This window comes from Thunnus albacares, chromosome 5 (genome assembly GCF_914725855.1).
Source record: "Thunnus albacares chromosome 5, fThuAlb1.1, whole genome shotgun sequence".
In the NCBI taxonomy this organism is placed as follows: domain Eukaryota; kingdom Metazoa; phylum Chordata; class Actinopteri; order Scombriformes; family Scombridae; genus Thunnus; species Thunnus albacares.
The window spans coordinates 17,377,377-17,391,487 of record NC_058110.1 but is presented as its reverse complement, the minus strand read 5'-3'; the positions used below and the strand labels follow the sequence as shown (position 1 = coordinate 17,391,487).

Below are 14,111 nucleotides of genomic sequence, written 5' to 3'. Positions count from 1 at the left end.
AGCAAAGTTAAAAGCTTGTTAGGTGACGTTAGCTACATCCACTAACGTTAGCAGTTAAGGCTAACGGCAGTTACTTTAACGGCTACGGCAGTTACTTTAACGGCTAAAGGGAGTTACTTTAACGGCTAACGGTAGCAGATTACGAAAAGTCAAATCTGCAGTCTGATTCACATTTTAACGTCAACTCTCATCAGTTATTTGTCTCATCATTCCCAAGTAAAGTGAGCGACCATTGACTGAAGATACTGGTTTGACTTGTAGCTGTGTAGAGGCACACAGGCACACACATACACACACACCAACTCATGTCCACTGTGTGTGTGTGCGTGTGCGTGTATGTTTGCGGGTTTCGCGCGAGCTAACTAGCTAGCAGCGAGCGCCCCGCACAATGCTCCATCAGCTACATTAAAAATGGCGGTTTACACAGCAGAAGAGGCATACTTTACCCTTAAAAAGACACTAGTTGTGTGGTCTCGGAGCCCGGTAATGTGTGTGAATTACCAATTGTGGTTGTTAAGGAAGACACATGTATGTAACAGTTAACTAAAACCCATATCAATACTCTGGAATAAGTCTTTCTGCTTACCTCGGATGCGTGTTACATTTACTTCTCCATCTTGCACTAGCGAGTGGTAGGGCAGCTTGGATCTCGCGAGAATACCTGCTGCTGCGTTTACCCGGGGCACTCCCTTGTAATTGTTATAAAAAACATAACAATGCATGTGCGTTTTCATCTAGAAGAGGGCATACCGCCCTTTTACTGGTATTTCCAGGCTGAACTTTGTGATTAGATGTGCACACGAAAGCACAGGGCAGAATTCTCCAAGCTTTATGAAAAATATATTTTTAATTCAGTTTAATATGAAACTGTATTCAAACTCACTGACAAATTGAAAATAAAGAGTGGACATTTTAATAACAAATGCATTTAACCCCTATTTGAATGGGAAAAGTTGTATTTGAAATCGAGCAATGGAAATAATGTTTAGATGTGAAAACAACAATACAATAATTCATACAAAAAAACAAAAAAGAAACCTGAGGAAAACTGTAGTAACCACTTATCATTCAAAAGTAACATCTAACGTAGCTTATTAGGATCTAAATTGTATTTACTACAAAGTGTAAAATTATACTTTCATTGGAAGAAATCATTACGTGTAAATGTGTTTAACACAACACAATTTTCCTTGTTGTATCTTCATGACTTTCCAGTAAAGAAAGACTGGAAAGTAAATGTAATGAAAACTGAGTACTCTGGTAGACTGAAGCATAGTGAACACAAAACATTTCATTTGGCCCACAAAAATCACACTTTTGGTGATTTGGTGGTCCTCAAATAAATTCAATGAAAAAAGAAATTTGCCCAAGGTATATTTTATCTGTTCCAGATCGTATTTAAACATGTCATGTTTAAAACACACAGTACACACCAACACAAGAGTGAATATCAACAATAATTAATATATAACTAAATGGAGGAAATTAAACGAGGGCAGTTTTTTTCCAGCACACTTCCAATATTACACTGACAAGACAACATGAAAAACAAAGCATGACAATTACTGCGTACAAATATAAAAAAAGAACTATTTCAGATATTTTCCAAATACAGCAATGTATCATGTACAAGTTATGTTAAGAAAGTTTTTGAACTATAAAAGAACTTAAATTACAACATATATTTACATATCAATTTATATCCTGCAACTTCACAACGTTTTGACACAGTTAAATCTACACTTCTGCCAACATTTTGTCACTGGTACATTCTGTGGAAAGAAAACTTGTGTCTAGATCTGCCCAGAACGCTGCCGACACTTAGGGCACAAATTATTGCAACCTGCAGGAAACTAGTCTCTTCATCTCACAATGTTTTTCCGCTCTTTCAATGTAGCTATATAAATTACAAATATTACAAATATTTACAATGACAACTGAAATTTAAAAAAAAAGAAATCTAACAAAGCAATTGATACATTTTTTTTAACCCTTTTGATCTTGAGTGGTTGAAAATTAAAGAAGGGACCAAGAAGTATGAACTTCCCAAAAAAAAATGAGGTGGTAAGAATATACTAAGTTAAAACAGGCTAAGAGATGACAAAATGCTGCCTTGTTAAATAAATATGATCAGAATAAATATAATCGCACAATGTTACTCGTGGCATCAGTTTAGCACTTTTCATGTGTAGAGCTACAGTATATTGGAGGAGATATACAAACACCAGTGACAAATTCCTCAAAAAGAATGAATACAACGTGGCATACTGGGTGCTGACCTTGAGCATAATCTGGATTTTTGCAAAACTGTTTATTGTGTGTAAAGATTTATGTCTTGTAATCATCAAACCACACAAGAATTTGTTCTATGAGGTAAAAATTAGGTTAAAAAAAAAACAACTAAATACAATACTACTACTGCATGACTGTGTGCGTCTGTGTGCCTGTGTTTGGGATTACATTTTACCTGATAAATGTCTTATTCTTTCCCTTTTAAAATTCACGATGGACAGTACAATGTCTTTTCATAAATACAGCCACCAAAAATAGCCTAAACAAAAAAGGAGCCATTAGACTTTGACAATTTTTTTCTATGCTAGTCAATCTAGTTAGTTAAATCAATGTCCACCTCTCACTTTAAAATGTTTGCCACCATATCCCATTGCCAATGTCAAATAGTAATATATTATTAAGAGTTAATTACCACTTTAAGTGTTTATCAAGCACATTACAGTAATTTGTTGAAGTCACAGATGTGCTTTTGAAAAAACCTGTATGCAGATATGGGTGGAGTGCAGTGCCAAAACAGGCTGCTAATTAGGCAGAGTAATTGGTGTAGGGCAAGATATAGCGAGATTCAATAACAGGTGAAAACAGTAAACAACTTTATCTAGAGTATAAAATATAGATTACTATCTCTACCTCCTTCAGACCTACTTTAACAAAAAGCCTTTTTCTTCATTCCCACTTCAGTCTTCAGCCACATTTCCAACATCTCTCACAAGAGAAGTTTGCCGTTGCGGTGAATTTTCAGAATTTTTCCAAGTCTCTGTTTTGCTGTTGCAAGTCCTTTCTTTGGACGTTTCCCTAAATGGAAGTGACAGGGGAAAATACATTAGGAAATGTGCTGTCACACTGATATTAAATTATGCTGTCAATGTTTTTAGTTTATGCTTACCTTGACCAACTCCTGTTATGCCTTGGCTGGCTGGCCCTGCAGGGGAAGCACCAGAGTGAGAGCTGCTGTTTTGCGGAGACAGGGAAGGTCGGCGTGAAGTGAGGAATACGCCGGGGGCCATGGCTCCGCTGCCTCTAGGGCCTCCGGGGCCAAAAGGTCCTGGTCCCGCCGTGTATTCATGGTCCAGCAGACTGGCAGAGTAGTAATCCATCCTCCTGTCTGGACTGAAGTCTGGTGCAGACTCTGGAGCAGGTGGTGGGGAGGGTGGGGCTGGCTCAGTCTGAACAGGGGGAGGAGTAGCTACAGGAGCAGGAGGACGCTGCTTTTTGGTGTACTTCCTTTTAGCAGGTTTTTGCTGCTCCTGAATCATAACCAAAAGAATAAACAAGAGTCATTATCTTTTACTGAGAGTAAAATATGCTTCTACTCCGCAGTATTCGCTGGTCATATATTTCAAGACCAAATAATTCAATCTATGCTTTGTTTCCCAACTCACTTGTTGTGCCAATTTGGCGGCAGCTGCTGCAAGGCCAGTTTCTACAGATGCAACTCTAGCTCCTTCTCTGGCTGGTCGCTCCTGTTTGGGAAGGGTGGGCATCACCCTAGCTATAAATGAAAATAAATGATTAAGAGATCAGCCATCAGAAAGCTAAAAAGGTAATTTCATGTGTCTTACTGCTATTTTTAAGACAGGTACCTTTCGGGCTCCAAGGTGTGTCATCCCAGTTTTTCTTCCGCTTCATCTTAGCCTTGTTAGCATGGTCCTCCTCATCAGACTCCAAGGACGGGTAAACTTAAACAAAATTTGATTACAATCATTAAACGTTGGGTTGAATGATAAAGCTATAAACATGATTTGTACGGCAGCAGATGGAAATCATACGTATTGCTCACCATAGTCTGAATCTTTAAAACAGGTTCCCAGAGTCTCTTGTTCATCTGGACTCTCTTCATCACTGAGGTGACGGGCTGGCCGCTTAATTGGCCGTTTTCCAGGCCGCTGGATGACAGGTTTCTTCTCAGGACTTCCAGTCTTTTTGACCCCTCCAGTCACCCATACAGCCCTGCCACCCTTCTCCTTGACGGCCCCTAATCCCTCTGTCAGGCCTCCAGAGATAGATAAGGGAGATGAGGAGGAGGAAGATGAGGACGAGGAAGGGGGGTTAGCCATGGACAGCATACCCTGGATGGCATCACGAGTACTGGGAGAGGCTGGGGCTTCCTCACTGTGAAAAGGACAGAGTTGAGTAATCACTCATCATCTTAAAAATAACCTCTTTAACACTGTGTAGAGCCGGAGACATTGCAAATATGTAGACTGTGCAAGTTTCAAAGGTTATTGGATTCTAAACAGCAGTGAGACATTTCTTCTTTCCACTGTTTAAAACAAAACATAACTTCAAACATCATGGATTTAAAATACCATAACAGACTCTTCTTGATTTTGAGATAATAAATAATAAGAATCACCAGTGATTAAAAAAATCTAACCTGAGTGCTGCAGAGTCCAAGCCTGCCACTTGCTTGCTGGCCTTCAATAAGTCCAGAATGCCGCCCGCACCACCCTTCACTCCATGAGCGGCCAGTGCTTCTTCATCTGTGGTGTAATCCTCCTGAAGCCACATGCACAAACATGATACTGTTACTACTGAACCAGTGCTGTAAAACAAACTTCTGGTGTATGATGCATGACACATGTAACAAACTGATAGGAAAAATATTTTGTGTATATAACACATGATTCCTGTTACATTTCACTGCTTCAGCACTGATAGTTAATTAGGCAATCTCTGATCAAAAGTCTCAAGCTGTTATTTATTTACATAAATAGCAGAACTTATGTTTCCACAATGAAAAACATATTCTACTGTGTAGCTGTTGCAATGAGAAAGCAGTTATCACAAAACAACATGAGTGACTATGTTAGATAGGCTTGCTGTTCCAAAATACCAAAGTTAAACTGGCGATATCATCAGTGACTGGTGATTCATGTTGTGCAACAAGTCTGCACATTACACTATGATAAGTCTGGCTTGATAGAACTGAAAGGTTGAATGTTATAATATGTATTGCTGTGGGGAAATTAGTATTTCAAAAATTAGTTTGATAAAGCAGCCACGGTTATCTGGTTTCAGCAGGGGAACAGAAAGTGAATGTAAGCAAGCAACAACACTGTATCAAACACTTTTTGTGATGAGCTGTGACCAGTTTGATTCTAAACTTTGTAGTAGAACCTGTTATGTACGTTGTGGCAAACATAACAAAACTGAACGCAAAGACATGATGTAGTAACGATAATGAGCTCTTGTAAGCTGTATCCTGCAAAGGCATGTGTGAATTAAGTTCCTTACTGACTTAAACTGGCTACGAGATGGCCGACTGCTTAAAGATGACATTCAACATTGGCTCCAGAAAACCTGATTGGTGTATCCATAATAATCTCACCTCAATGTCAAAGTCTACCTCTCCTGGCTCCCTGATGCGATTGGGGTCAGAGCAGGGTTTAGCTCTGGGCAGCTTCCTAGGAAGACCTGAAGGCACATTTTCACACAGTGCAAAGTGGCTTAGAAACCATACTATCAACTACAGCATATTAGGTGCTACATTTAGCCGACAGCCCAAGCATTCAACCAGCTTTACTGATGTCTCATAGACTTAGCTGACTGGGTAAATAAATCAAATGAACACAAGTCCATACAAGGCCGGCTACATTCATAATACTCTTGTTTGAGGTTGAAATCTCACCGCTTAGTTTCTTCTTCTTGCTAGATCCTGCAAGCTTGCGTCGTGGAGGAGGGGTCTCGTCAATTTGCAGCTCATCCTCGGACTCCAAGTCAGAGAGACTGGATCCCTCCATGGCAAGATGTTTGAAGTTTCCAGCACTTCCTGCACCATTATTGTTGCCTTCCTTCTTGCTGAAGACAGAGAAACAGCAGGTATGAACACCAGCAATTGGTAGGACCATAACATCACAAAAGTAACAGGAAGTCAAAGCTTACCCTTGGATTTTTCCATTGGTCAGCACAAGTTTGAGTTTGCTTTTATTTAACTTCCCTTCAAACTCTTCTAATGGCAGCTCCAACTGGGAAGACAGAGGAGATAAGAGTTTCACGCAAGTATGAAGATGAAACATTTAGACACGAAAAATGCTGGATAATTATTCTTATTGTCACTGATGTCTGCAAACCAAATACCTTGTTCTTGTTTTTGGACTTGCCAGGTTGAAATTTCTTGAGTGTATGTTTGGTGTGGATCTCAAGGAGGTCAAGTTCTCCTGCTTCTGCTTTGAGTAGACCCTTCTGATTCTTCTTCTTGTTTCCCGGGGGCCCAAGACCCCCTATCACCTCCTTGGGTTTGGGACCTTTCTTTTTTCCAGGGGGACGTCCTGAATTTTGAGAGGTGGTCAGGGGAGGTTTAGAGAGTGGCGAACCAGGAAACTGAGGTCCGGTACGGCCGATGTTTTGCTGAAAGATGTCCTATGAAGAGAGGGAGTGTAACCTTTAGCCAGTAAACCAGAAAAAAAATGACAAAAGGTAACAATACAAAAATAAAACATATTTTCAGCTGATGCAACAAACCCTTCATTCAATAGTAAAAATGTGCAAACTTTGAGCAATCCTCTACCTCAACCAGACGAATCTCCTTGGCCAGGTCCTTCACTAGTGTCTGGGTATTGATGGTTTCTGGAATCTCCACTTCATGTTCTGCTAAAGCCTGAGTGTGATGAGATAACAATCAATCAACTCACACAATATTACAATTTTACAAAATTATGTGTATAAAAATATTATAGTGTGTTATGCATTTTATTTCTTGTTTATGGAAAAAAAGTGTGTTTTCTTTCGAGATTAAAAATGTCCTGTAAATTACCGTTTTTCCTCATTTTTCTGTAATAATCTTAAAAATATTCTACTATTCCACCCTGTTTATATGAGCTTGTACTGTATTGCGCAGAATCAAACAAATTCCAGCATGCCAATGTCATAATTTCTTATGGAGAAAAATGGACAAAGTAATGGAACAAAGAGTGAAGTGACGACAGGTGAATGTACACAAAGATTAAGTCATGGAATAAGATTTTGGCTACCTCTTTACGGGTCCAGCTGCGGAAGGCGTTGTTCAGGGCCTTCGCTCCGTGAACCAGGTATGTGGCAGGGTGTCTGCGGTTTTCTCTCAATCCTGTGAGACAGAATTGTATAAGGTTAATAATGCAATGACATATAGTTAACACAGGCCGCTCAAGTAGCTCACATATAGACATTATGAAATTGATTTATATTATTTGAAATTCCTTACCTCTAAAGGTATCAAGAAGATGCTTTCCAACATACCAGCACACAGTCTCAAAGTTGGGAAATCTGAACAAGTCTGCAGTGCTTAATCTCTTCTCTATTTCATATGCCCTAAAAATATCAACACAGCACGTGAAAAGTCAGACATAAAATGTTAATTAAACATGGAAAAGGGTATAGCAATAGCTGTTTTTGACTTAAAGTTCCAGGAGAACATTAATGTTTGAGTTTCCACCATGTCTGAAGAGTCATGAAGACTATACAAATTACAGTATAATATGTGGCAGAAAACACAAGTGGGACAAATGTCTGTCTGTAATGTAATAAGGATCTGCCAAGTGTTTTTGTTTTTTTTTGTTTTTTATTGGTTGATTTTCTGCTTTTAGCATGTAACCGCATTTAGAAAGTTAAGTTAGGTTTCACTTTCATTTCTCTCACTCCTACCTCTTTGTCTTGCTTTTTTAGACTAGTGGAGATGTAAAGTACCTACATGTATTCAAACATTCATAACATTAAAGAATACCTCAGTATAAAAAGGCTATAACGAGAGCATGTACTTAGTTTGGAAACAGGCATGAGTCAACTAACCGAAGCTGCATGTCGATGTTAAGACTATGCAAAAAGTTTCCTCCAAAGGCCAGACAGTCCACTGGAGTCAGCACAGCATGAATCCACCCTGGAAGACAAACACATGACAAAAATGTAACCATTGTTTGATTATGACTTAAGAACTACCACAACTATGTGCTTTAACAATTTCACATGCAACTAGCAGAGCAAATCCATATATTACAGCTTACCTGTTGGTATGAACAAGGTGTTTCCTTGTTTGACAGAGCACTTGTAACACATATCGACCTGGTCTCCAAAGAACATCTCGTTCTGGCTGGATGAGGAGCTCCACCGCTCAAAAAGTGCCAGGTTGGCTGGGGTGGGGGAAACTAGGTAGAAGATTTTCTCACCCTGACATTAGACATTAAAGAGAGAAGTTCTTAAAATGATAGCAGTTTATTTTTTAAGAGAAAAACTGAATCAAACTCAGAATTAGCATTTACACAAAAAATATTTATGTATGGTGTGATCTAACAATCTCTGCAAGAAACAGAAATGTCAGTGTTTCCCTGTCAGTGTAACAGAAACTTTTTCCTCTCACCCTCAGAACATGGTACCATACTGAGGTACCTCCAAAGTCAATGTGGAAGTCTGTGTAGCTATCCTTCACTCCCATTAGACAATACTTCTGCACATTGGGTCGTTCAAACACGGACTCTTCAGGCCAGAGGTTTTCAACCCACGACAGTTTCCTCACAATCTTTGGAGTCTCCACCAAGTTTGAGAGCCTAAAACAAGTCCAACACTTGTCTTTAGTCTTCAAAACATCTGTAATAACAACTTCCCTTATACAATCAAGTTTGTATGTATTAACACTAATTTATTAGATCAACTGAATTTGAAAGAGAAATAACATGAAGCTCAAGTAACACGACACTGCATTGTAATAACTAGGGCTGGGTATTGATTTGGGTTTCCAAATCGATTCAGTTCTGATTCACAAGATCCCGTTTCAATTCGATTCCCGATATTTAAGCTAGAATACCAATTTTGCTCGGATATGAAATAGATTCTCAGAGAACTAATGCTGTGAATTGTACAAGAAACCCTCTACCTGGTGCATTATTAAAATAATAATGTTTAAATTAAGAATTGACCCCAAAGCAGTTACAATAATGTACCTTTTATTTAACATCAACACACTACAGTGGTCAACACAATATAGTGCAACTCTATAGTCAGTGAGTATTGAGTGACCAAGTTAGTGCTTTCTTTAGTGCACTGTAAGATTTTAAATTGAATCACCAGGTAGCCAGTGTAAATACGGTGGCTACAAACATACCTACTGTAATGTAAACATCACTAATACCTCAGGAAACATACTTTGCTGTGATTATCTCACAAAGCTTTTGTGCAACAGGTTTGGTGGTGCTTTCAGTGGAGCAGCTCCTGCCATCTTCAACAAGATCTGGCCACAAAATCTTGCACAATGAAATCTTGTGCAATATCTTGCATAAGATCTCGTTGAACATGGCAAGAACTGCTCCACTGAAGGCGCCACCAAGCCTAAAGGCAGATGTCTGGATTCATTTCAGATTTAGAATCCAAGGGAAAAGGCATGTATCAAAAGATTGATCTCTGATTTTATGAATCGATATTGGAAAATTTAAATGAAGATCAATTTGAATCCATTTTTAAACCCAGCCCTAAATAATGATGAACTGTTAATTCAGTGAGGTGATTCTCTTTGTGTACCTGGTCTCAGAGAACTCCAGGCTGATGACATTCAGCACTCTGTCTCTGTTGGGGCTGTTGTAGTATTCAACAAAGTCTCCCAACCGCATCTTCAGATCACATTGGCGAGACACGTCAATCACATCGATCTCTTTGTCTGAACCTACAGTTAGAACAAAATGGACTTGTTTGAGAAAAGCCTACATGAATTAGTCATGCCAAACACAACAGAGACACAGAACAAATCTGAATTTCCCAAATACACATTAGCTCAAAATTCTTAAAGAACAGTATAGATCTACATATCTAAATTTAGTCCTACAGGTGTATGAAATTTACCGATGTAGTGTTCTACATCACTGACGCAGAATGATGAAGGGGGCAGGGTCATGCCTAAACCATCCCGCCTCAGCACCATGACAGGAACACTGAATGAATGCTCTTCAAGAAACTCCACTGTCAGCTGGGCCCCAGACGGCTTTAGCAAGACTTCATCCGCACTGTCAAAGAAACACAAACAGACATACGCACAAGTTTTGATTGTGAATACATAAAGTACATATATTTTTTTAAAAAAACAAAACTCTTTACAAATTTGTTACAACAAAGCACAGACTCTCTAACCGGCCAAAGATATCAGCAATTGTCAGAGGATGTAAAGAAAAACATTTTTGCCAGTCTTGGCAAAATTACTGGATTACATGGAGTAAGCACAGTAACATCAATACTAGATCAACACTACAATAATATGATGCAAACAATTGCAACAAAAATGTTCACACTTCACTTAGTTGTTGAGACAATATATGATGTACATGTACAACCAGCACATCATTTCAAGGAAAATTCAGGTATATTTTAATTTGGTGTATTTCCCATTAACGAGGGCATTGTAACTCTGTGGGTCATGCTGACTTTGCACTCGTCATCTCTGTTGTAGAAATTCAGGAAAAACGAGGACTCACGCAAAACAGCATTAATCGGGGCAAGCTGTGCGAGCCTCCCGCAGCTTTCCAAATAAACATCATTTTTACATGAATAATTTGTCTCAGGGTCCAACTGAAAGGGAAGGGATCTGCATCTGGGGCAACTTGTCGGCCAACATAAACACCTTGCATATTCATCTATGCACGTCCTTTTGTTTATATATGTGAGGTTGACTTTGGAAAACTTGGAAAATCTAGACATGTACACGAATGAGAGTGATTCCAACTGTGCAACTACAGCATATGAATTTGCAATGCTGATCAACACTGCCGTCAGGGAGACTGTGTTTCACCGCTCCAAAATCAACTGGAAGAAAAGACTGAGGCCAGCTCGACGAAACTGTTATAACTCCATACAGTAAGAAAAAAGGAATTTATATAAGGGACTGTAATATGTTTGACCCACTAGAGAATTGTTATATATTGTCCTTGACTCACTATAATCTGAAATGACAACTGTAGCTGAGATAAAAAGTCACAATTGTGTTGGATAATGATCCCTCGATACTAGCATTTGGGTTAATATACAGAGCTATAACAACTAGAGTGTCACTTTATAATCCAGCAGTAGTCAATAAAAACTGCACAGTGCGTATTTTGTCCTTTTATTTTATTCTTGCAATTCTGAAATGTGAATGCACCAACCATTTCATCTTGTTTACTACTACTAGTCTAGCAGGAACACATGCTAAATGGACAGCGATCCACAGCCTCACTCTTGTACACAGTGTGCAAGTTTCCCTGAATGTAGATCCCTATGCAGTTAGACATAATGGCCATTCTGGGTGACTGCTTCATGTTTACTTCCAATTGGACTGAGAGACAAGCATTTGAAACGATTCATGTAACGCATCATGTTGATTTGGAAAGTTGAGGGACGCTCCCACAGATTGCTCCAATTGACGCTGATGCAAGTCCTGATTTCCCCAAATCTCTACAACAGAAGTGGCCAGTGCAAAGTTTGCAGCACCCACAGAGTCACAATGGTCACATTTATGGGAAATACGCCAGGTTGAAATATAACAGAATTTCCCTTTAATGGAAATCAGTTTTATCTCTAAGCTTTTGAATAATAAATCTTTGTCTTTTCCTTTGCAGGACAGTGGAGAGAAACTTACTTTGGAAAGGTGCGACTCCGTAGCTCCCTAACAAACTGTGGGCTGCCGGTCTTAACAGGCTGACTTGGATCTCTTCCTCCAACACCACCTCCGTCTGTCTGCTTATTGCCTCCACGGCGTTTGCGCACTGAGAATAAAGGAGAGACAGAAAACAAAGATCAACAGTTGCACAACTGTGTGTATGTAAACCGATAAAGACACTACATTTTCAGAAAGGTATACTTAAGGAATGGTAACTTACTGACAGATGGCCCATGGGTGACCTGACAGTTGGGGCAGTGATACAGGTCAATCTCAGCTGCTTTGTCCTCCTCTACTCCAACACAGCTACACAGAGCACATAATTATATCAGACGAAGAACGCACTGAATGGATAGCTGAATGAACTGTGATGAGTCCAATAGAAACAAAAACCACACACACAGGAATATTTGAACTAGGATATAACCACAATCAGAATAGTTGAATCTCATTGCATGTGGACAACAATATGATCAACAGTGTTAAATGTGAAAATGACCTACCTGCCATGGAACCAGTCTTGACAAATGTCACACTCAATCATGAAGCGTGTCACATCATATGGGAGGCGACACAAGCAGTACACTGGCACCGATGCCATATTGAGGCAGAGAGAGTGTGTGGGTGGGTGAACAAGCTATCAACAGCTACTAGTGTGAAGATGTCAAAATCTAATTCAGATGGGACGGACAATTTAACAAACTGTAGGCTCTAATAATGATGTAGTAAGGGCAATATTACTATACTGTATGCACTGTAAGTCTGTCGCTTCATTGAGAGATTCCTGTTACAGATACACATGCCCACCGGGATTCATCAGGAAACCTGTTGAGACAAATGAAAAGAACAAAACTTGTTAATAGCTGACCATGAGACACGACAATAACGCAAGCTGAGAAACACTTCACACACTAGATGTTGCAACCTGCTCCTGTCTTCATCGTTTAAACAATTACTCCAACAACCGGAGATATACGCTCAGGGTAACGTTAACGGTTAACTAATGTTTCGTTTCAGTAGCGTAACATTTTTTCCTTAAGCATCTAACTATTTATTTCAAATGTAAAGTTGGAGAGTTAATAGTTAGCGTACCGTTACGTCCTTCCCAGATTTAAAAAAAAAAAAGATTTTGAGTCTGTTAACCAGTTGTTAACAATAGCCAACTGGTAGTTCGTAACGTTAACTCGTTATTTGTAAACACACTGAACGTTGTTTTGCTATCAAAGCGCTAACGTTTTTAGCCAACAAGCTAACATTAGCCAACGATGTAGCTAACCTAAACAGTTGCCAATATGTTAGTTTAAAATGATACAAAAAAGCAAACTAGCTGCGGTGAAAGAAACCCTTCAAACGTGTGAATTAGCTAACCAATTTCAGTCAAAACAAAGAAGCGTTGTTTGAACGATACAGCTCTCTAAAGTGATATTTAGCAACTCACCGAAATGTAGCTGCAGCAGGGCCAAGCTTTCAAAAGCCGCTGTAATCCCTACGCAAGCTCGGGGGCAGCTGCGGCCTTATTATGCAACGTAAATTATTAACAATTTGCTTCACCACATTTTTTGTTTAACAAGTCAGTATTGCCCAAATATAAAGGCCAGGCTCAAAAATCACCACTGGATCTGAAAATTAGGACCTGAAGCGACCTAAACGAGCACAATAACTACAAATGACGGCGTACTTAAATGCACCAACGCCATTTCAAAGGCAGCAGCGTCAGACTGTTGTTCCTCGCTGTCCGCTGCTGAGAGAACAATAAAGTTGTGGACAGTGAAATGTGGAGTTGCATTCAGGGGACAACGTTGCAGAAAGTTTATGCGACAACAAAGTTGCAGAAACAGCCTGCCAAACATGATGTATTTGTTAATATATAAATACACTAATAAATGACAAATGCATTCATTCAGTTATTCATCAATTTAATTGAATATTTTACTTTCCGTTTAATTTCCAAATCAGTCAGGTTTGGTCCTCTGGTGTTTTTGCATATTCAATTCTTTTATTGCAAATCTCATTGGCTGTACCATCATTTCGAGTTTCCATTCATTTTATTTCAATATAATAATCAGCTTAGGACACCTTGTTTGGCATTTTTGATGGATAAAACTGAAATTCTCACCCATTTCTTTTTTATAATCAAATTATTATTTTGTTTTATCATGATTTAATATTGTTTTCTGCTGATGCAGTGCAGACTTTTTAAATCAATCCTGCTTTTAACTGCATTGCTGGA

General features: G+C 39.1%; 2 protein-coding genes across 12 annotated transcripts in view; both read right to left on the bottom strand.

Moving 5' to 3' along the window:
* Window positions 1-681, bottom strand: part of huwe1 (HECT, UBA and WWE domain containing E3 ubiquitin protein ligase 1) — a 44,397-nt gene extending 43,716 nt beyond the window's left edge. For all 11 annotated transcript variants that reach the window (XM_044351089.1, XM_044351102.1, XM_044351095.1 and 8 more), the window contains exon 1: window positions 587-681. The gene's annotated coding sequence lies outside the window, so the exon portion shown is untranslated. The remainder of the gene's footprint in view (window positions 1-586) is intronic.
* Window positions 682-1,361: 680 nt separating this feature from the next.
* Window positions 1,362-13,616, bottom strand: phf8 (PHD finger protein 8). The gene is made up of 22 exons (XM_044351104.1): window positions 13,320-13,616; window positions 12,385-12,706; window positions 12,102-12,187; window positions 11,861-11,987; window positions 10,096-10,256; window positions 9,778-9,919; window positions 8,624-8,810; window positions 8,271-8,433; window positions 8,059-8,146; window positions 7,475-7,581; window positions 7,266-7,357; window positions 6,803-6,892; window positions 6,373-6,654; window positions 6,178-6,260; window positions 5,924-6,093; window positions 5,624-5,709; window positions 4,670-4,791; window positions 4,073-4,404; window positions 3,876-3,971; window positions 3,675-3,784; window positions 3,179-3,539; window positions 1,362-3,087 (listed from the first exon to the last, which is right to left on the bottom strand). Exons 2-22 carry the CDS (start codon window positions 12,480-12,482, stop codon window positions 2,999-3,001), a joined length of 3,072 nt encoding a protein of 1,023 aa, XP_044207039.1. The 5' UTR covers window positions 12,483-12,706; window positions 13,320-13,616; the 3' UTR covers window positions 1,362-2,998.
* Between the last annotated feature and the right edge of the window lie 495 nt (window positions 13,617-14,111).